Source organism: Apis laboriosa, unplaced genomic scaffold, assembly GCF_014066325.1.
Source record: "Apis laboriosa isolate Shangri-la unplaced genomic scaffold, ASM1406632v1 scaffold280_cov157, whole genome shotgun sequence".
Classification (NCBI taxonomy): domain Eukaryota; kingdom Metazoa; phylum Arthropoda; class Insecta; order Hymenoptera; family Apidae; genus Apis; species Apis laboriosa.
In genome coordinates, this window is record NW_025222640.1 from 310,932 (window position 1) to 335,162 (window position 24,231).

The following is a 24,231-nucleotide window of genomic DNA, read 5'->3' on the forward strand; positions in this document are numbered from 1 at the left end:
TATGTCTAAATCCGGCAGATACAGATTTATTATCGTGAACAGAGCTCGTTGACGTAATCGTGCGACTTTACTCCCTTCTCTTCTTGTCTCGCTAGTTTATTCAATTTTCCAACGTTTCTACGTCCCTTCCCAAACGTGAGGAATGGGAGGGGAGGGAAGGGTTAAACGGTGGCACTCCACCCCCCTCGTAAGAGTGCGGTGAAACGAAGGGTGCAATTTAACCCCTCTTCGAGCCGAGATTTGACAAAGTACCCGGAACTCCTTGGCCCCACGAGGACAGTCCCTGTCGTTAAGAGTAGATCCGCTCCCCTCGATTAGCTGCGAAATTAATCGATGATAGCCCCGATACACGGTAATCGAACCCCCCATCCAATATTTAGTAAAGTCTTCTGCGAGGGTGAATTTCTAATCGAGGGTGTCGTGGGACACCTTTTAGCTATTGAGCATTTATTAGGCGGTAAAATCGCGAGTAGATTATTTCTTTAATCGTGGGATCGATAACAACCGGTAATACGGATGCGGAAATGAGAAAAATCTCGAGGATCCATTGCGAGAATTCGTTGAATTCCATTTGAATATTAGAAAGAAGTTGATCATTTTTCCAACGAATAAACGAAAGTTGCTACTTTAACGGCGAAAGGAAAAAGTATAAAGTCCGAAGAATTCGATCGTTGAAGTGAACGAGTTGAACGAAAGACGATAGTCTTCATATAAGATGCGGTATCGATACTTTTCCCTACTTCCTGCACAATCAGCCGCTCTCAGATCCAGACACACAGGGGCTTACCCTCGATTTCCAACGAGGTGTTCCCATTTCGCGTGATTTTTGACGCTGATTCCCCCCGAGAGCTCTTGCCGCACCAGCGACAAACTTCTTACCTCCCTCCCCCCGATTCCTCTCCACGCTCGCGAACAATTATCGATCACCATCGAGAGGCGACCAAGGGTATATAGATTAGTTCGAAACTCGAATCAATTATACGCAGTAGGGAGGAGGAGGAGGAGGAGGAGGAGGCTCGGTCGGCCTGCCAACCTCGGTACACCGAATCTAATTAGTAATGCCGATTTAGCAAACCCTAATTGCGCGCCAACATATCACCCGCAATTTATGCGACGCCCGTGTTATGAATTACCCGGCCGGCCACCGCCCACGCGTTACCTGCGTCCAAACCTTCTTTCTCTCGCTCCCCGAGACTCGTATCAATTTCCATACTTGTCGCGACCGTGATCGTGCGAGCCCCATCGCGTTTGCCTCCGCGAAGGAGGGGGGAGAGGTTAATGCTCAATGCCGTTTCGAATATGCCCATAGTCTGCGGTTTCGTCCTTTCGAGATCAGAGGTTGGTGAAAGTGTTGGTCAAAGTGTCTCGTGGTGGAGGATTTATCCGCGGGGTAAATTGAGAATTGTGTGGCTTACGTTCGATAAGAATGATAGAAAGGATGAAAGGATGATTGAAAATGTTCAGCGAGAATATCCTCGAAATATCGTGGAGAAATTATTCTCAAGTATAAGAAAATACGTAGGTTTAATTGTGTAAGTAAGGAATAAATAAATTAATGGAATAACCTTGCGAAATATAAAATAAGAACGATATATTTTTTAGTGCTGTTTTAATTCGAGATTATTCGTTCTCTTATAATTCGGCATAAATAATAACGCGCGTGAACTTATCGCCCCTTAAGTTAAAGTCGTTGATATTGATATTTCCAAAAAAATAAATTAATCGCTCGATCAACTAAAAACCGGTCTATCTGGAAGGAAAGTGTCATCGCGTCGGTCTATTAACTACGCGGCTCCGTGTCCAAACGTTTTAATAGCGGCGTTGATTTTGTACCAACCGCTTTGTCCACGGCTATAAAACTCATTAACGATGCATCGAGAGTGACGATGCCACGCGGCCAAATTTTCGGCCTCGATAATATCAAGTATCCGTTTGTTGTCTCGTTATTGGCCTATTGAATACCAATTCCGGGCAGGAAAAAAAAAAAAAATTCGATCGATCCCTTCCCGATCGGTTAATCGTTTCTCATTAACGGACAACGTTACACAATACCGGTTTGATCTAACACGGTTTGCTCCAACAGCACGGTAATTTTAATTGCATAGTTTTAGAAATTAATAATCGTCGTATCGTATCTCATATAATTATCGTCATTGCTACGCGCACGCGCTTGTTCCTCCCTCCGTTATTATTGTCATGATTATAACGTTTCGAGAATATTCTATAATTAAATTACGAATAATCAAGTCTGCTTGCCCCCGTAAAACGCTATGTAATTTCTGCCGCGTCGTTAATTTATTTCAATTTATTTGCGATAATCGATCCCCATCGGCCGATTCGATGCCCATCATCCACGATGACAGGACATTAAAACGGTCAGTGAACCCGTGACAAATTTAAATTGATGATTGGAGGAGCGCCGATTTTTCGGTTTATTAACTTTCGTCGGTTGTTCAATCGAAAGAAATGATTAATCGATGGTAAAGTTTCGACGTTGTACACATCGGTATCGGTATAGAAAGTTGAAATTTACCGTGTTCCATCCGCCTCCCCCTTCCCCTCCCAATGGAGAGAAGGGAGCGTATAATCGAATCTGTGCGTTGGGATATATATCGATTTGTCGCGTTATTAGTCACGGCTCTGGTCCTCTCGCTTCCGGTTCGAACCGGAACAAATAGGGAGGAGGGGAGGGAAAATGGGAGGAATAGAAAAAAAAAAAAAAAAAAAGATTAAAATTAATCGTTACCGCAACCCCATTTTCGGTTTATTAGTTTCCTTTCGTTGGCCGTATAAAATGATTAATCATCGCCCATTCGATGGGTTAATTAATTGAAAACTTGAATCCATCGACGTCATATCTCATCATTAATCCCTATAACGTATAACATCGGATCGTTGTTATAAGTTGGACGGTTCCTATTTCGTTACGTTATCTCTCTCTCTTGGTTCGATGAGAAACGAGAAATAATAATGAAAGTAACGATAAAAGTTAACGATTCGATCAGATCGGGAGATATAGCAATCAAAATCGCGCCAGGTTGTGGCAGGCTGATTAAATCGCGAGCAGATTGGAGTTTACGTTCGGTAATTGCGAAACGACTTCTTGCCAGGCCCGGTTCTCTCCTCCTCGCCTCGGCGTAATTAGTTCGTCGAAGTATCGGTAATGCGATTCCGGGCATTTAAAATGCCACGTTTATCGCGATAAATCCATCGAGGGATCAGAATCGATGGAGGATTAATATTTTATTAAACGAATCGACGATAATATTCCCTCGAATACGATTGGAACGAGTTTCCAGGGGACAAAATCGCGGGGATTCCTTTCAACCCCTCTCCCCAACTCCTGGAAGAACGCCATAATTTCGAATATAATCGAAAAGTTCGCCGTGGGAGGGAAGTTGTGGGCGACTCCGACGAATTCTTTCCCGAATGGCCGGCTCCCTTCTTCCTGCTTATTTATGCATCCACGGAAACTGGGTTGTTGACTGCGATGCATCCACGTTAGAATCCACGTGGTACGATTTAATTCGTTCGAGGGGCAACGTTTATCTTGGAAAGGAAAAACTGCCGCTCGCAATTTCCATGTGTTAAACTTGGGCCAACATTATTGCAAAATGGCAGGAAGTAATTTGATAGTTTGAAACATTGTTACCAGATCGCTCTCGGAATATCTCATTTCCGATGTATTCGAGAGTTCTCGAATAATAATGTGTTGGTCCCCAACAATGTTGAAAAGCTCGTTTAATGGGAATTCGCATCCGGAATAACGCATCATTCTTATTTTCTATTCGTTCCCTTCTTAAGATATAATTCGTAATTTCGATTTGGGACTAAAGAGTTCGTTCTAGGAGAAAAATGTTTATTTGATAGATTTAAATTTTCATTTTTACGATTTGCAATATACATTATAGCGTATAATTTCTATATAAAATATTACAGTAATTGTTATTTTAATTATATTTTAGGAGTATTATAATCGAGTTATAAAGTTGTACTTTGATGATATTGAATTTAAACAAGGATCATTTTTATTATAGTTTCTTTAATTTTACGAATGAACATTCAATATAATACATAGATGCTATACATAGTATAATATATAGTTATCATATATCTAACGCATGTACATTGCGTTGAGCGTATAATCGTCTTATTATTAAACTAGACGTCTGACCACATGCGATCCTGAATTACTTAACTGCCTGTCTATAGTAAACGCGATATAATTTACGAACATAGCTATTATAACCGTTTCTATTATTAACTGTTATCAAATTCGACGGAACATTTGATAATCAGATAATTAGGTTAATTTATTCTGTAAATAAAAATTCGATTTAAATTAAGTTTCGAATGGTGAAAAAAAAATTGTGGAGAAATATTTTAAAAAGGAGTTCAATAGGTAGATAGATATTGGAGCGTTTAAGAGATGTTGAACGTTTGAGACGATACGAGAGATGATATTATAGTCGATTTGACCGCTTTGATGTGAAACGCTTTGACTGGACCGCGTATTTGAAATTTATGACATCGGCTTCGGCGAGTATTTGACCAATGATAAGCAGTGGTTGATTTCATTAGATCTTCAGACTCAAAGCGTCCTCGGTGAATATATTTGTCAAGTAAATCGCGCGCGACATCGTTTCTCGTCCAATATTGAAAAGAGGATTATGATCTAATAAAAATTTTCCTCGTATCCTATTTTCGATTCGATTAATTTTCCATTATTCTGTAAATAAAAATTGCACGAATATAATTCCATTAATGAGAAATTGAACGTTTGTAAAAATTTACATTCCAGAAGGAAATAAAAGATAAACAATTTTAACAAACTTATCCTGAAGTTATTATATTATTACGATTAAAATCTTGCATTTATAGTTATACGTTGCAAATTGAAATGTTGAATGAGAAATTTTTATAAATAGAATTGCAATTTTAAGTCATGAAATACTTTCGCATTGCGACACATTGTTCATGACGAAATAAAAATTAGCATCTTTATGTAGACATTTTACGTAATCTACAATAAAACACAAGGGGGCCGTTTCATTTTATTATTATTTCCCTTTCTTTTTTACCTTCATAAAGAAAGATCTAGGTTTAACAGCCGGAGAGAATGTTCGACAGTTTCAGCTCTAAAATTGCTGAAAATTTGATTCAATTTTTGTACGCATCGATACGATAAAAATTATTCTCATTTTCCTTTTTACGAATTTAATTATTTTATTTTCATTGCGAGAAAATCAATTCATCGTTTCGATTTGTTCTTCCAGATCTCATACGATACGATACCATTATAAATACAATTCTGCTTCGATATTCGGTATCATGGTGTCAATATTCAGGCCCAATTTCGCGCCAAGTCTCGCGTAACGCACAGTATAGGAAGATACGAGGGATTATAAAGGGTTAACTGTCACCGGCTCTTTTCTTGCTCGATGGAAACTTAGTTTATAAACTGTGGCGCGATTAACTCGCACAATCAACGCGTGCAAAGCCAACTGGCAGAAGTCAGGTAAATGGAAAACGAGGTACCAACTTCTAACGTTTAATACCTAGCATTTCATACCTAACAAAGCCTGGATTTCCGCGAGTTTGTAATTGGGAATAAAACTAGAAACAAATTCTCTTCTTCGCGTGAAAATTACAACAATTGTTTATCGAACATTTCTGAAGTGTATACGATACTTGTTGTCCTAATATTAATATTAATATTAAGGAATATATTAATCTCTAGATACGATGAATAAATAATTAAATGTTAAAGGTAACTATGTCTAAACAATTTCATTAATCTAACTAATTATAAATTAAAATCCACAATGACAGGTATTTAATGAATTTAGACAATTATTAGAATATCAGATTTTATTCGAGATATATCTTTACATCTTACAAATTACACATTCTTATATATCTAACACGCGTGCAATTAAATTAACTGTTCTTCGCCAAAGGCTCGTATTTTCCTCTTCGTTCCGGATCTCTGTTATTATTTTAAAAAGACGATCCGTCAATTAATTAACTTGCCGAGGGACAACGATAAGAGGAATAACTTTAATAACACCGTTTTCCCCCTCAAAGACTCTTGAATTCAGTCACGGACTCGAATCGAAGTTTAGCCTGAAGATTCTTCGTGTGAAACTTTTGCAGTATCATCGCCCCGTAAAACTTCTCGAGATCGTCGACGGTTCGATGCAACGAGGCTTCCCTGGCAGTTAGCAAAAGAGAATTCCACGGTGTCCACTCCTCGCCCTTCCTAAATCTAACCAATTTCAACTCTTCCAAACAATCGTTCCCGGAAATCGCCGATCTCCCGTGCCAGATCTCGTTCACTAAATGGTAAACGATCTTCGCATCGATAGCGAAGGCAAGGCTCCCGTAACAGCGCATTTTAATTTCGTGCCGTCTGATATCTCGAAGCAATCTCCGATAAGGTTGGTACACGAGTTGTGGGCCGGTTCGTGCCCTCGAACAGTACTCGCACGAGAAGGAACGACGTTGTCTCTCGCGCGGAAATTTTTCCACGGTCACCAGTCTGCCGCAACTTGTGCACGTGCTTCTGCAACCAGATTGGAACCAACCTCGCATCGAATCCCTTGAATCCTCCTGCTCCTTCCTCAGACACTCCCTGGCCAACCTCAAAAAAGCCATGTCAAGGCCGCTCCTCAACCAATTCAACTTGCTCCCCTTCACTCCGCGAGTGAGAAAATATATCTCCTGGTCCAACAAACGCATCAACTCGTCCGATTCCTTGCACGTGTGAGTCTCCACATCCTTCCTCAACTCGGTCACCGCGTTTAATCGTTCGTCGACGTTCGAGTTCCTCCTCGACAAGCGTTCGAACGTGTCCCGAAAGCGTCTCGCCTTCTGCGCGAGGATAGTGTCCACGGAAATCAGTTCCCCTCGACCATTTTTCCAAACGACGGGCGCGCACATCTCGTCGAGAAACTTTCTGTAAGATTTCTCCCTCCTCTCCGACTTCACCTTAGTTTTCATCGAGTCTATGGCCCGCAGCAACTCCACCTCCTTGGACAGGATCAGACCACCGTAGGCGATCCTGGCCGACTTGTACAGATGCTCGCTCGCCCTCCTCGTCTCGTCGATGCGCCAACGATCGAGCAGATTGTACAGCAGCTCGAAGTCAGCCCTCGTTCTCGGCGACACGCGGTTTAGTATCACGAAATCTTGGCTGCGATAGTGGTGCCTCGGCTCCAACTCGAGGGGTTCCTCAGCGAGGGGTGAAACGCGGCCGCCCGACGAGATCATCGCGGTTTGCCGAGCGCGGTAAGCTCTGCGGGCATCGTCGAGCGAACGTTTGAACAGGTGTTGCAGCGTGATTCTGTTTCGTTTCGTAGGGATTGCCTTCCTTCGAGTGATTTTTCATCGAAGCGAGAAAATCGGGTCGGGTTGGATCCGGTGGAGAGGATCAGGAAGAGGTTCAGCAGAGAGAGGATTGTGTTGGAAATATTTCGCTCGAGTGGAAGTTCAGCGCTTAAGTACTTACTTATGTAAGTTTGGGGAAAGGGAGGGATTGTAAAATTATTTAAGTTGATCGAAGTAATAATTCGAGGGGGTTGGGAGAGGTTTTAATTGATCTATATTATGTTAAATTATTGTAGCTCGGAAGGGAAAGTTTTAAAGCACTTCCCTTTGACCTACTTGAAGCAACACGGACAAATTTTCCACGCCGCTACTAGCGCCATGTTTTAAACGCTACCACCCTTCTCCGTGGAAGTTGGGTCACGATTAAAACCGACTGATTTTAATCAACCATCGTGGATGGACGCATTTCAATGAAGATACGAGAAAACCTCGCCCTTCCTCTAAAGAATTTTATTACTTTATCTTGAGATGCTCACCTGTAAAACCTCTGTATCTTTACGACGCTCTCCAGCGTCTTCTCGTTTGGGACATCGTTGAGGTTTGTCTTCTTGGAAGGGCTGGCTACGATTTTGTCGTGGATATCGGGGAAGAAATACGCCTGTACACCCACGTCCCGCCCCGTGTTTGTAAATTTATCCATCGTGAGACCGGTCTGCGTACACGCGTTGCGATAAACGATCCCGGTTACTTTGCTCCTCCACCCAACCAGGGCTGGTGGTTTCGTTCTCGTGACCGGTGTTGGGCTCTCCATTTGGAAGTTCGGTTCAGGCCATCGGTGGCTTGGTAACACGTCGGTCGATCGGGGCGGCTAGGTGAAAAAAAAAAAAAAGAAAGAAAAATCGTGAAAGGATAACCGGCGGCTGAAAGTTAACCGGGGATAATGGTAATGCGGGCAGTAAAGGAAATTACTATGCCACGGTTTAAAAAGATTCGCCCAGAGGACCGCATCAGCCGTTTTACAATTCCAAACGAGCGTTGTCGGATAACGGAAGAGAAAACGCGACATGAAAATTAAGCACGAGGATTTAGAATAATTTGAATAATAGTAAAATTATTTTTATGAAATCTACGTATATTTACCTATGCTACGTTAGATTTATTCTGGTTGAATCATCTTGTTTTATCCTTTCTTTTTCTTTTTATCTTTGGTCCAATCATTCTTCCTCTCGAAGCTTTTTCTTGTTTTTTGATTTTGAAATCAATCAATGCGATGCGTTGAGCGAAGAAGATTGGTTTTTTTTCTCTTAATTCATGATGGATAAAAACATTATGAAAACGAATCTGAAAGAAACGGAAGAAAATCTTTTCTTTTTTTCCTCTTTTTACGATTAAAATTCATTTTACATTTTCTCGTTTCAGTATTCCAAATGAACGTATAATCGGAGAATTATATGTGAAATCCATAAATTAAGGGTAAGTAGGATTCGGTACTGTTACAAGGTACATTGCAAATTCAGAGATCACGTGACAGAGCGTACAATACAACGCACAGTGACATTAGGAGCCACGTGCCGCATTGTAAACATAACCACGTGCCATTAGCAAGCCTATAACGTAATGTAAATACAGCAGTGTAACATTAGAAATCACGGTGTTCACAAATGTTCTGGTGAAGCTGGCAACCTCATAAACTGCCTCACAAACAATATCTCTTACTCTTTTAAAAACAGGTACGTACCTCTTCAAACATCAATTATTATCTACTATTTTATCCTTATTTTTATTTTATTTTATTTTCAGATGCAGAAAATTTTCAATACGCAAAAATGTAACAAAGAAATATAACGTCGATTTTCAAATTTTCAAGTTCAAAAAGATGATTAATCCCGATGTTCTAAAATGTGTAACGTTAGAAATCACGAAGCACAAATCTTCTGGTGAAGCTGACAACCTCATAAACTGCCTCATAAACAGTATCGCTCTATTAAAAACAGGTACGTACCTCTTCAAACATCAATTATTACATCTACTACTTTATCCTTATTTTTATTTTATTTTATTTTCAGATGCAGAAAATTTTCAATACGCAAAAATGTAACAAAGAAATGTAAGATCGATTTTTAAATTTTCAAGTTCAAAAAGATGTTCTAAAGTAGTTTTATATATATTTAATTTCTCTCAAAAAAGAAAACGTCCCATTCTCCATTAGGGGATGAAAATATAATATTTCACGAGGCGAGCAGCTTTCATGCTATTATCAAGTTTCGAACAACGTGATCCAGCATGTACTTACATGTTTTCTTGCGGTTAATTTTCGTAATGGCCGATCAAAGAATCATAAGCGTTGTAAACTTCTATATTAGTAACTGAGCAAACTGAATAAATATTATAACGTCAATCATCGTGGTATCGTCATAAATTCGGCTATAAACGCTGTATTATCGGTGATCGCTTAGTACAGCATAAATCTTATAACATAAACGACCATAGATCATAGATCACAAATTCATGAATAAGTGCATTGCCAATATAAATTCACAAATAAGTTGATTGGCTATCAAAAATCATATTGATCGATAAAAATCAATCCTTATACGATGATCTTTATTTAAAAAAAACTATGTTTTAGTACGAATATAGATCGAAATGTTATAAATATTATTAGAAAATGAAATTTATAATCTTCTCCTTAACAGGATTTATAAAGACCTGTTACTTCAGTCCCAATGTTTAATTCCTCAGTGTTTAATTCCTCATCATTCAGCCAGAGTTTAGCATCTGCGGTGAATACACTCTTCAAGGTTTTATGGCTGGTGGAAATCCACTCGATAATTCCGCGGTATGGGCGGAAGTGCACCAGCGAGAACGCGGAGAGCCGTTAAAACTTGGGCGCATGCATTGCACAGTCGATGCATCGCGCGTAATTATTTACGTAAGAAATACACGCAAATATTCCCGTTGTTTATTTATACATTTTCTTTTCAACCGATTATTTCGTATTTAATATTTTCTTTTAATTAAAAAATGGATATGATCAAAAATCAATTTTGGATCGTATCAATTGTTTTCTTCTTCTTCTTCTTTTTTCAACGTCAATTGTTTTTTCTTTCTTCTATTTTGCTTGCGAAATGATTGAAATCCGAAAATACGATAGCGATAGAATAAATTGCGAAAAGTATATCCTGAGGAAGACAGGTTTTGAAGTATGTCTCTGGAAAAGATAAGATTTTATTTGAAATTTGTTTTAACGTTAATGCGTCCAATATGATACAGATTTTCGATTGGACGTGCTTGTAATTTAATTAGAATTCGCGAAACGTAGAATAAACAGAGAATTCATTTTGCACATGTAAACTGGCCCCTCTTTCCCGCGAGCTAAGTATTTACATTTTGCTTATTAAATGTTTGTGGCCGACTGAACATTGAAATTTAATTTCTGTTTAATTGGATCACTAGCAGTTACATATGCACGTGAAACATTCATGATTCTGGCGAGAAGACAACGAAAAATCAAAAATGCCCGATTCGCGACTAATCGAAATATCTTCTTTGAATAGGTTTTCGTATGTTATTTTCTTGCGAATTAAATGATGTCATTCTTTTTTCATTAATTTAACGAAATGATAAAAGGAAAATATTATTTATTCGTTCGTCTATATTATCGAAAATTCATATTCTGAATTTATTTATTGTATTCTGCTTATCTTTTTTTTTATAATATTGCACGTTTGTTTTTCTAATATTTTTAAATTTGCATCTCGTACTCTATCTTCGAGAAATTATACTTAATGAGGAAATAATTAAAAAATTATTTATCTCTTTTTATAAAAGACTCAAGATATTTCAAGATGATTTTGATTTCAAGACGTTTCTCGAGAGGGAACTCTCGTGAAATATTACTAACTATTTTTAAAAATTTACTCAGAACGCGCGAAAGATGTTCTGAATAATTTAAAATGAAAACGAAAATAAGTATTGCTAAGATACGACACGAATGTAAAAATATTGAAATAAATAGAGTGGGAAAAAAATGCAAAAAGAGAATCGCCAATGTAACTTCTACCTGCGAGTATACTCACACACACACTGGAGTACCAGGCGGAATGATTTTTCATTCCTCTATCGGGATTAACGTTTCTTTCTTCTTTTCGAAATCAAATATAAATATTCTAGAATAATATTCTTTCAATATTTCAAAACCGCGAATGAAATTTCATTTAAAATTTATATTCGAAAAACTTCGATATCCACGATAAAACAACATAAAAAAGAAGCTAGGTAAAAAATATTTTGTAGATTTGAAAGAAAAAAGGAAAAGATAATTCGAGAAAATATTACAAAATATCTCGATATCTAAGTAAAAGGATACATAACATTGGAATCGAGACAAATAATTAGTAGAAATGATAATTAAGAGTCGAGTTTCGTTAATAATAGAGAAATCGATTCGTAACGTGCGTTGATTACAATACATTGCAATTATCTCGAGCACGAGAATAACAAATGATTCTTCTCATTAAAACCCGTACATGATAAATCATTAATTTATTTTTAAAATTAGCTTCGTTGGGCACGTAGATAGATCCGAAGGAATTAACTATTAACCCGTTACGTGCAAAATTCATCAAAGCGAATCCACAAAGATGCGAAGGATGTCAAATGTAAATTAATGCAACATATGGAAAATGCAATCGTTGTTTCTCCACTCGATTGATATCGCGATAATCATAAATTTAATTTATATTCCAACTCACCCTCAGTTTCGAAATCACTTCTGTTTTTCGTGATCCATACCATCATCATAAGTATTGTTTTTATGAAACTGCTGTTTATCAGATTCTTGTTGATCCCACCATCATTATTTATCGCTTGTTTCATCGCGATTTGTCGTTGTGAAATTTATCGTAAATTCGTTCCATTCAAATTGACAAACAACGGAAGAGGATCACGATACAGAACGATCAAAAGGTAAACGATATCGATGTCGTGTCTTGAAACAATCCGCTATTAGATTTATTGAAATAACATCGTATCACGGGGGAAAAAAAAACAAATCACCAAACCCCCGGACAGAGAAGACTAACGGAACTTTTAATGCGACGCAATCCATATAGGAGACTTCTACACCGCCTGAAAAGTCAGAACCACCTTAAATCCATCGTTGCCAATGGCAACCTGTTTGGTCGATCGGTCAAAAGCACTTTCTACTCCATTATTTTTCGATTTTATTATATCCTTTGTTAGAAAAAAAAAAAAAGAAAAGAACCTCCTCGAACTTTTCCGCTAATCGTTTTCCCTCTCTCCCTTGTGCCAAACGCAACAAACGAAATCCAAACGAAGATCATCCATCTTGTTAACGGAAAAAAAAAGTTTTGTCGTTTACGTGAACTTGTTCCACAACTAAATGCATTCGAGAAAATTGATGTTTTAATCCGATTATATCGGGATAAAATGTGTACAATGAAAAATCGTATAGGAAATTCACGAGTGAAAATACACGGGCAATTAGACACAAGGAAATACATCATGAGTAGAGGTAATCGTGCACTTTGATCGCCGGCTTATATATCACCTCTCTGCCGATCTTATGAAACTTTTCTCGGAAATCCTTCTCGAACTGTCTCAAGTACCTGCAACGAGTTCAATCGATATATTATTTCCACTTCTCGATCTTCGAAACTATGTGCACGTACTTGAATTGGTTTTTCGCTAACTGATGAGCCAACAAGACTCGTTCGATAAGTGATTTCGAGTATATGTCAGCTAGATTTTCGATCCTGGAGTGAACAGCAGCCTCTTCCTGCGTCAAAAGAATACAATTCCACGGTGACCATTCCTCGTTCATATTATATCGAACAATTCGTAATAAGAACAGATCTGAATTTTCGCTAATGGCCGAATGTCCGTGCCAAATATTATTCACCAGATGATACATGTCGTGCTTTTGCATAATGAATGCGATAGCAGAGGTTGATTCTCTTTTTCTTTCCTCTGAACGCACAGTATTTAAGAGAAATACGTAATGATCGTAGTTTATGTGTTTAATATTCCGTTCACGCAGCCAAGTACATCCTTTAAATATTGAAAAATATATATATATATAAAACATCCTTTAATAAAATATTGTATCCATTACGTATTATGAAATGAAATCAAAATAGTACCAACGCAAGTATATATCTTGTTCATTCTTCCATGAACAGTGAATTTGTGTTTGGGAAATAATTTTAAACAACCGAAACATAATCTCGTCTTGGGTTCAATTGGTTCACGAAGTTTCTCATCGTCTACGCTCTTGCAAAAGTCTTCGTCGTTCTTTGTGCAACAACACGAATGTGACGAGCGTAAAAAACTCAAATAACTATCTATATCGTCAAAGAGAAAGGAAGGAAGAAAGAAAATTTTATTAATGATTTTCTTATTTCAAATTTGAACTTTGCAGACAAGAATATTTTTTTCTTTTTTTTTTTTTTTTTTTTTTTTCTTACAAATTATTTTCTCCCGGAAGTAGTCCAACGGCATGTTTTTCATTCCCTTTGCCAAGTAAATCAACTCTTCGTCCAAGAGTCGTATCAAATCGAACGCAGACACGCAATTGTGCATTTCCAACGATTTCTTTAGCATGGTAAGTATCTCCATACGTTCAGCGTAAGTAACATTGTAATTTGTCAACGAATCGTAAATTATCTTCAATTCTCTCGCCTTCTGGTTTCTCATTGTATCCATTTCCAACAGCTTATTCTTATAGCCATTCCACATAATAGGCTTGCAATTCACCGTAATGAATTTCACGCGTTTCTTGTTTCTGTAACGTTTTCTCACCGCTTGTCTCTTCTGATCGATCACGTTCAACATCTCCACCATTTTTTCCAATATCATATAATTTTCTGCACATCTTCCGGGTCTGAAGAAAAGTTGTTTCGTGCATTCGATATGATCGCGTTTCCATTTTTCGACCAAATCGTACAACAAATCGAAATCCAGTCGTGTTTTGGGATCGATTCGTCGAAGAATTTCACCCTGATGCCTTTTCCTGAGATGGGAAAGGGATATTATGCATTTTGATTCAAGTGCGGATTGTGCACTTATAGATTTTAGACATTACATACCTGTATAATAATATATTTTCTGCTTCGTAAAATTTACATTGTTTGGCAAGCTCTCGATATTGTCTCGCGTATTGTTTAATGTATTTCCACAATTTATATATTTTATAATTTTTTTGAATAATTCGTGCTTTTCCATCGTAGTCCAATCGTTTCATCATTTCTTCGTATGTTTCGTACGGTTTTGATGTTATATATGTATCTGATTCACTCGATATAAAACAATCTGGTCTGAATGAAGAGAAAGATACGAATTAATAAAGAATAAAAAGAAATTTACGATTAAAAATAAAAGAAAAGTAAACGTATATGTATAATAATTTTAATATTTTAATAAAATTTAATAATTAAAACCAAAGTATATTATTTCAATATCAATTTTTCTAACTTTGTTTTATCTATATTAAGAATATAATATAAAAATATGCACCGTGCCATCTGGGTCGATTGATGATATGGTGTTTGCGTGGATACTTCCGTCCAAGAAATATATTGCACTTTTTTGCTGCATTTTTCTTTTGAGTTTCTTATTAATGGACCTGTTTGCGACTCGGCATTTAAATATTCTACTTGGCTAATTTTATGTTTCCATCCTCCCAAATAAGGTTTTTTTATTCTACGATCCTCTATTTCTACAGAATCGTAACATACCATTTTGAAATTCTTTGAATATTGCCCAAAATGTTATAAATGAAAAGTATTCGTTTAATTAAAACGAATTTGATATTAGAAAATAATGAATTCAATGTTGAACATAGCTTTTGTTCAAAAAAAATGTTATTCATTTTTCTAAATCAATACTTACATGTTTACATGTTAATATATATATATATATATATAATATAATATAATATATAATTATTGGATAAAGTTATTTAAATACGGTCATTAGATTATCGTTTTTATTAGACATACATCACTCTTTCACATGAATTTTGTGATTTACAAGTATTTTAATCTTTCAGTTGTTAATTTTACATTGAAATTTAATGTTTACATTGGATTTAGTGTTACAATATTTGTTTCTGTACAATACAGAATTTAATAACATATAAATCATGTTTTCCTAAAATATAGGGAATATAATATTCATAGACGCAAACAACTTAAATCATTTGATTAATCGAATATTATTATAAAAAAGATTGTTATCAGAATGTGTATAGCTGATGTATATATATATGTATATATATATATATATATATATATATATATATTATATGTATATATATATATATGTATATATGTATATATTGTATGTATATATATATATATATATATATATATATATATATATTCATATATTCATATATTCATATTCAAAATGTTGCAGATATCAGTAAAAAGAACTGTTAACAATTTCATTGATGTGTTACTATACAACATTTCGAAATTATATATTCTATACTTTTGTTATTTACATTTCATAACGATCTGTAAATTTCACGAACCTTATCTTCAAACAATCGACGCATTCATTCTTAATCTTCACATGAATTCACTTAAAACATACGATTTATAATAAACTATATACAAATATCATTTTCATTTTTTCATAGAAATTTATCCACAAAATATGCACGATAAATAATACATTTTGTACAATGAAGGATGTATCGTTAATAAAACAAAAAAAGGGGGAAACGGGAAGGCTTTAAAGATTGTATTAGACAAAAAAAAAAAGGCATCCAAAGTCAACAACACAAAAATATTTTTGCACGATTAAAGCTAAAATAAATAGTATGTAATTTATAGCATGAAATGATGGCTATTATAAATGATTTAGATCAGTTTTATCAATGGAAAATGTTGATGACACGAAAAATCAAATACTGGAGGTTCTTTAGAATCCTTTTTATGTCCATCTGCAAGTAACTTTAGAACCACAAAATTTGTCTTTGCCACTTTTAGTAGATCATTAATCTGCAAATCAAAGCAACAAATAATAAATAAAATAAATTAAATAAAAATATAAAAAAATTGGAAACTATTTACCTCATTTACAGTACTAGCATTTGGTGGATAAAGAGACAACGCTCGTTCCAACATATTTCTGGCTTGATGAAAATGACGACAGCCGGCTAAGTACAGCATTTCACTAGTAACCTTTTCCTAGGAAAATAGAAGTTAAGAAAAGAAATTCTAAATTAAAAAAATATAAAAAGGATCATTATACTCACGTTTCTTTTATGCATTTGTGCATTAGTCATATCTAAGAATTCTTGATAATGTACTGGAGGTGGCGTCAATAAGGAAGAAAAAGGTAATAACCTATGTTCATATCGAACTCGTTCTGAATCAAATGGGGACTCGGGAAGAGGTATTTTACCATCCATTCGAAAACCAACTAAAGCCTACAATGTAAATTTTATAGATAGAATTAAATTATAAATACAGTAATAACATTTTAAAAACAAACATGTATTTACTTTATAATATCCTCCACATATATTTTGCATAGCTTGATACATTAATATCTCTAAGTTATATGGTCTTGATGTCGATTTTTTCTTTTTATTTTTTGCACTTTTTTTACCACCTCTGCCTTTGTGCGCATCATTATGTACATCCTGTTCCATTAAGAATGTATTGGCCCTCGTAATAGCAGATACAAGCCATCCATAAAGAAATTCATATAGATACCAAAATATATAATGATATTCATGTACTGAATATAATTCCAATTCAAAACCACTTAACAAATACATGACCATAACCCGTAATGTATGATACAAAATCCATGTTCCAAAACAAGCTAAATGTGACCTAGGTGTATCACTTTTCCATGACAAAGTGTGCAGAAATCCATCAACTCTTTCAGCCTATTAAAATTTCAAAATTACAATAATAAAAAATCTTAAATATTATATAACATAAATTCATTCTTAATCTTACTTCATCTTGCAATATTGCAAAATCATCCAATAAATGTGCTAATTTGTCTCTTTGTCTTGCTCTATTATGACCAGTAAGTTGCAATAAACTGCCAAAGAGGCCTACACAATGAGACATAAAACTATCAACATATTCTTTTGCTTGATGATTTTGAAGTAGTGTGCTCTTTGGCATTAGTACTGGAGGTGCTATAAAACTTCGTGCTGCATCTTTCAAAACATCAGCAAAATTTTGCACACCAAATACCCGATTTGTTGTAGGCAAATAAACTATTTGCAGCATTGATCTGGATAATATACAGGGACTTTGTCGTGAAAATTCTAAAAAAAAGTCCTAAAAAAAAATCAGTGTACTTGGAATTTATGCCAAAAATTTCTAATGAACTATAAATCTTTTCTTACCAAAGCTGCATGAAAACCATTCTGATTAGTGATCATAGTAACTGTTCGAAACCTATTCAATAATTCATCCAAATATTTTAATGCTTCTAATCTTGGTTTTATTTTTGTATATCTTGGAAATGTAGGTGGTAATAATCTTTGATTTACCATAGGATCAAATCCCATAATATTTGGATAATTTGCTACAATTTTTATATAACACATGATTTATATATAGATAAACTATGAACTTTGGAACTTACATATTTCATCAGCTTTTTCTCCACTGTTTACTGTTTTAATCATAATTTGAATCATATAAGAACATCTTGATAATAATGTATGACAATCATTTAGATTTTGTTGCAACTGTTCTTTTTTCCCCATTAATGATAAAATCTGATAAAATAATTTAGTAAATCTAATTCTGGCATATAGTGCTAATCTATCACTATACTGAAAGAAATAATATTTTTTTAAACAATTATTTATATTTTTAACCATTCCAAAGAATTAAATATGTTTTGAAATATACACTTACTTCTTTCTCAGATATTACATGAATTGGTTTTATTCTACTTTTCCTAGGTAATTCATCTTCTACTTCTCTGAGCATAGATATGATTTTTTGTTCTGTAATATCTTGTTGTAATCTATAACCATAAGTAACACTCTGGAAATCTTCTTCTTCAAAAACTAATGCTTTATTAATGCAATCTTTAATTATTTCAATTATTTTATATACAGCATAACAAAAAGTTTTCAAAGGTTTATCCACTATTTGACTGGGTTGATGAAGGTATAGGTTAGTGAAAACTGTTTGAGCCAAACTATGGCCTTCAAGCCAAGACACTATACACGCATAAGTTGAATCTATTATTCCTATAACTTCTGATGGTGTTAAATTGTCCAATTTTAGTGCACCAGAATCAACGGCTTGTGTAAAAGTACAAGGTTTGCTGTTGCCTCTATTGCATAGCATGCCAACATCCATTTTTGGATCCATCATTTCAATTGCAGACATGGCCTCAAATAATCCAAATAACTCATCACGTAATAGTTCACCCAATTCCAACTCTATAATAATAAAAAAAATATTTTGTATTATATAAAATATTATTTGTTAATTTATATCATTAGTAAGTATAAATAAAAATCTTAATGAGCAATGATATTTAAATGCCAACAATATTAAATAGAATTATATATATTATTTATACAGAATAAATGTATAAATTAAAGTTAAATCGTTTTGGTAAATATGAAAATGATAAAATAAAAAAATATATAAAGAAAGGAAATGAAATAAAAATTGTAAAGCAAGTATTTGTAATTTGTAAAGAAAATAAATTTTTAAATAACCACCTGTAATGGCATCGAAAAATTCTTGGGTAATATCCACCCAATTGTACGTAACTTGGTCGAATCTGCAATGTAAATAGATATAAAAATTAAAAAATATCGCAAGAACCACAAATAATGTTATGCGCTAGGTTATTTTTCTTTAGCCTAATTATAATCATAATATTTATTTTTCAATATTTTCATATAATCTTAGATCAAGTATAGATAATTTTTTCATTACAATTAATATATTTTAACTTACTGTGATTCTTTATCTTCGCCCATATCAACCGAATTCTGTTCTTCCACCATAGTCGCCATTCTTACAGATTGACCTGTCACATTTAACAGCACTGCCAACAATATAAAAATATGTTATTCTCCTATCAAAAGATAACTTCGATTAGCTTCTTTAATTCTTATAAGAATTATGTATTTATATAGCTTTTTTTATTATTGAAGCGTAAAATCATATATATATATTCTTTTACTTATTAAATAAAATATATTTACAAAAATGTATATATAAAATAAAAATAAAACTTGATTATTATCGTATAAATAAAATAGTTTTAAGAACACATTTATATTCAAACTTATTTGAATATATATATATTTTCGGTTGTTCAAAAGAAAATCCAGAGAATTGAATATGTAATGTTTTTAAACATTTCTCTTGTATTTACTTTAAAAATTTGTATTTCAAATGGCAGATAAGGTACGTAAAAATAAAATTTCACTGTATTATTATGAAAATATTTGTTTACAATTTCAAAATTTATATGAGTATTAATATATCATTTTCAGGAACTTTTAGACGAATTGAAAGTACTCCGACAAATGCAACTTGAATTGCAACAACTTTATACTTTGTTACGATTAATGAGAGTTGATTTAGAAAAAATTATAAACAACTTCACTTCGTTAAATGATAAATAATTTTTATATTTTATATTTTCAATATTACTCATAATTTATTTATTTATAACATTAATACGTTTGTTATTAATATTTCGAAAAAATATATAAATAATATTTCTTTTAAGTAATATATAAAAATATTTTGAATATATATATATGATCTCTATTTTAATAAATTTGCAAAATGGAAAAAGATGAGCCAATGGAAGTATTATCTTTAAATTCTTCATCATCTTTGCGAAGAAAATCTTTTCAAGTAAATAATGAATTATCCCTTAATTTGCCAGAAAATAATGATGAGGCTGAGAAATTGGCTAGACGTCTTGAAATAAATGCTTCTATAACATCAACAGAAAATATAAACACAAGTAATAAACGAAAATCTTTGGGACTTGGTTTTTTAGCTCAAATGTCATCAGTTCAAGTAAAAAATCATATAAGTGAATGTATAAAACTTAGCACTGAAAATAAAATTAATATAAAAAATGCATTTAGCCTTGAAATGATTAACTTTATGTCTTATATGATAAAAAAAGAAGATGACAATATGTCTAATCTACAAACAGCCAGTACATCTTTAGATGTAAGCACAAAAATCTATGGGTTTCGTGTAGATGGTATTCATACAGAAATCATGAAGATGCTAGGTGCATCAGATAAACAAGATAATCCAATTGATAATATAAATGAATATTTAAGTAATGAGCAAGAAAATCAAATAAATAATTTTCAAAAACAGAAAAAAAGAACAAAAAAAAAAAACAGACAGATTTTTAGTACAGCAGATAGTTTAAAAGGAATTGTAGAAATTATGAAACCTTCATTGTGGATGATGGAAGATAAAGATTTACAAACTACAGATGGATTATATCAAGTAATATTGTCAAATCATGCAAATTCAAAATATTATTTACATTTATACAATGATGTTATTATGGATATTGTAGAACATAAAACAAGTAGTGAAAACACAAAAATAACTATTTCAAAGATAGAAGATTTTTCTAAGTCAGAAATATGTCCACCTCTGACTAATTTTAAATTTCAGAATGATTTTTATAATGATAAAGAAGAAGAAGAAAAAGAAAATGAAAATGAAAATACAAATGAAATTAATGAAAATCATTTTCAATTTAATTTAAATGCTACTGTACAATCTGATAATGAAATAATTGATGATAATATAAATTATTTAGATATTCAAGATGGGATGGAAAATACAAACATATGTATTGAGATACAAAAACCAGTGGAAAAAATTGTAGACTTATGTAAAGTTTTATCTAATATTGGTACAAATAAAACATCCGAGTACTCTTTTCTTCAGAAAAGTTCTAATTTACATTGGGCTGGTCCTTCTCATTGGAGAATGAGTAATTTCACAAAATATTCTAAAGAAGGAAAAATTATAGCAGCCTGTGCACAAGAGCCAGTTAAAAAAAGAAAAGAAATAGAGATATGCTATGATGATAATATTAAAAAAGCAATAATATCAAAATTTGCAATAAGTAAAGCTATAAAATTTGATAGTAACAAATTAGATTGGTCAGAAGGAAGATTGACATTGCCACGAGATATGCATTATAATATTGCAAATGCAGTTAAATTATATCTACATAAATTAATACATATAAATATTAGAAATAAGGATGATTTAAATGTAACTCATATATCTGACATAGAGAATTATAATTATGATAATGAAAATGATATGTCAAATTATTGTCCTTATGTCTTTAAAAATGATTATGAGATAAATGAAGACAATAATAAAAATGAATATAATCATGAAATTGAAAATGATGAAATTGAAACACAAATGGCTTTTGCTGGAGATAATTTAGTAGCTGCTCCTAAATTAACAAATAAAATATCTATTGCATATAGTATATATGCCAAAAGAATAGATATGAGACAATTAAAAAAATCTATTTGGAAAAGTCTAACTGTAAATAATAATAAAGAAAATAGAAAAAATCAAGAAGAAGATAAAATTAAAGGAAATAAATCTTTTAGTGAAATTTATAAAGCATTACCTAATATATTAACAAAAACTAATATAGAAGCTTTAAGTTTTCCTATTTCTTTTGTATCTTTGTTACATTTAGCAAATGAAAAGACATTAAAAATACAATCTCTCCCAGATATGTCTGACCTTCTTATAGAAACAAATTAATTTTACACATGTAAATAAGTTTCTTTTATATATTCAAAAATTTTATTATTATGTTGAAGATAAGTATATAAACAATGTATTAAAAAAATTTTATTAATTTCTATTTTTTCTTATATAGTTTCTTTTTATTATTTTTCGTTAATATTATAAGATATGATATGTAATATGCATCAAAATATTTATATTTGTAACTACAATTTTTATGAAAATTGAAATTTTAAATAAGTAATAAATACAAAAATTATTGAAAAATTTAAATCAATTTATTTGAAGAATCAATAATGAAAAATAAAACAGAATAAAATTATATTTTTAGCATATAAATTTATAAAGCATTTGATTTATATAAGATTGCTCGATTGTTTTTTTATATATTTTAATCAATTAATATTTTCAAGTCAGTAACCTATTCTTCGAATTTTCTTCTTTTCCGCGTTTTACCATTTTGAAAATAATAAAAAATTATCGTCAATGATTCATATAAATCAAATATTTAAATATGATTGGAATACAACAATATCTTTTGAAATCTCTCAAGAAATGTATTTTACATCGTTTTTATCGAAATATTTCAAACATGCCGATTGACGATGAAAAAGCGAAATGTGTAAAAGATAAAGGAAATGAGCAAAAATCGAAAGAAGAAATGAATGTTAACATTAAAACTCAATTCAAAGATTATGATTCCTTTCTACCAGATCACAAAGGTGATATAAAAGTTTGTATGATAGGAGGCAGCGAATCATTGATGTATGCGGCTCTTCTTTTGAAACAATTTCGTCTCATAAAACAGATACATGTGGTAGACACAAAAAATTCATTTTCTAATGCAATTTTAGATATTAATCACATTGATACATCAACTCGTATAAAATGCTTTAAGAGAAAACATTTGAAACAAGCTCTTAAAGAAGTATATCTTTATCATTCTACTTTTATAACATAATGTTTCGAAAATCATAATCATTTAAACAATTATAAATGAATAATGAACAATGTATTGTTGATATGATATTATTACCATTAAGATTAAAATTCATGGAATTCGATATTATTTCCAGATAAACATTATTGCATTAATGGATGAGATAAATCCCAATATAAATTTAAATCTCACTTCTCAATTTGAGGCTGTCTCTCCATATGTGTGTGAAATGGCTGAACAAATGGCACAATTTAATTCAGAATCTTTGGTAGCTGTTTTCGTTCGACCAGTTACGGCTACGCTTCCTACAGTATCAGAAATTTACAAACTTGCTGGATGGTGGGATCCGGATAGAATTATTGGTTCTACAGCGCTTGATCGTATGCGAATGGAAGCATTAACCGCGAATCTCTTGGATTTAAATCCTGCCTTTTTATCGGTTCCATTGGTTGGTGGTGCAGATTTAAATACTATTGTTCCTCTTTTATCATGTGCTACTCCAATCAATCGGTTTACCAATGTATGAAAGTATAGTCATCTACAATTGTATTAAAAAAAAATTTTACTCTATTTTTTAACATTATTAATATTAAAAATTCATGTAGGCACAACAAGATATGTTGTTACAATCATTACGTAGTGCTGATAAAGAAATGGCAAATATTGAATTGAAAAGTCCAACATTATCTGATGGAGCAGCAGCTGCCAAATTAATTCTAGCTCTTGCTGGAGGACTTAGTGGTTTTAAAAATATTATTTCTTCTGCTTATGTGCGATCAAATGTTTTGCCAGTATGCCGATATTTTACGAGTGAATTGCAATTCGGACCAGGCGGTATACAAAAAAATTTTGGATTGCCGAAAATGTCATCTACGGAAATAATGCTGGTCGAACAGGCAATTCCTTGTATTAATAAATGTATTGGAATGGCAACAAAAGCAGTTCATTATAATAGACATATCACATTGAAAACTGTATAAACTAATTTTTTCAAAGAATCATTTTGTACATAAAATACATTATTTAATAAAAATTTTATTATTAGGTATAAATTAACTTCTTTAATATGAATGATTTAATAAATAAATAATAAAAAGTTAATTATAATATTATATAATAAAAATATTAATTATAATATTTTATATTCAAAAATAA

General features: G+C 32.8%; 5 protein-coding genes across 6 annotated transcripts; 2 read left to right on the top strand and 3 right to left on the bottom strand.

The window, feature by feature from the left end:
• Positions 1–6,070: 6,070 nt before the first annotated feature.
• Positions 6,071–8,029, bottom strand: LOC122714104 (IQ and ubiquitin-like domain-containing protein). The gene is made up of 2 exons (XM_043935134.1): positions 7,866–8,029; positions 6,071–7,297 (listed from the first exon to the last, which is right to left on the bottom strand). Exons 1-2 carry the CDS (start codon positions 8,027–8,029, stop codon positions 6,082–6,084), a joined length of 1,380 nt encoding a protein of 459 aa, XP_043791069.1. The 3' UTR covers positions 6,071–6,081.
• A 4,789-nt stretch (positions 8,030–12,818) lies between these two features.
• LOC122714111 (IQ and ubiquitin-like domain-containing protein) lies at positions 12,819–15,089 on the bottom strand. Its single transcript, XM_043935148.1, has 6 exons — positions 14,866–15,089; positions 14,439–14,666; positions 13,818–14,362; positions 13,494–13,694; positions 13,023–13,401; positions 12,819–12,959 (listed from the first exon to the last, which is right to left on the bottom strand). Exons 1-6 carry the CDS (start codon positions 15,087–15,089, stop codon positions 12,854–12,856), a joined length of 1,683 nt encoding a protein of 560 aa, XP_043791083.1. The 3' UTR covers positions 12,819–12,853.
• A 616-nt stretch (positions 15,090–15,705) lies between these two features.
• LOC122714112 (N-alpha-acetyltransferase 35, NatC auxiliary subunit) lies at positions 15,706–23,392 on the bottom strand. 2 transcript variants are annotated; one of them, XM_043935150.1, is made up of 11 exons: positions 23,269–23,392; positions 19,317–19,407; positions 19,076–19,137; positions 18,252–18,787; positions 17,974–18,166; positions 17,732–17,913; positions 17,331–17,663; positions 16,865–17,257; positions 16,616–16,789; positions 16,431–16,541; positions 15,706–16,358 (listed from the first exon to the last, which is right to left on the bottom strand). In XM_043935150.1, coding segments are annotated over exons 1-11 (2,217 nt in total). In that variant the 5' UTR covers positions 23,270–23,392; the 3' UTR covers positions 15,706–16,217. The 2 variants fall into 2 exon arrangements, with proteins under 2 accessions (XP_043791085.1, XP_043791084.1); XM_043935149.1 differs by having other exon boundaries at positions 15,707–16,358; positions 16,431–16,547.
• LOC122714114 (condensin complex subunit 2-like) lies at positions 20,150–22,151 on the top strand. The gene has a single exon (XM_043935151.1). It carries the CDS (start codon positions 20,160–20,162, stop codon positions 22,149–22,151), a length of 1,992 nt encoding a protein of 663 aa, XP_043791086.1. The 5' UTR covers positions 20,150–20,159.
• Positions 22,622–24,056, top strand: LOC122714110 (probable malate dehydrogenase, mitochondrial). Its single transcript, XM_043935147.1, has 3 exons — positions 22,622–23,064; positions 23,213–23,596; positions 23,682–24,056. The coding sequence occupies exons 1-3, from the start codon at positions 22,651–22,653 to the stop codon at positions 24,054–24,056; spliced, it is 1,173 nt and encodes a 390-aa protein (XP_043791082.1). The 5' UTR covers positions 22,622–22,650.
• Positions 24,057–24,231: the final 175 nt, after the last annotated feature.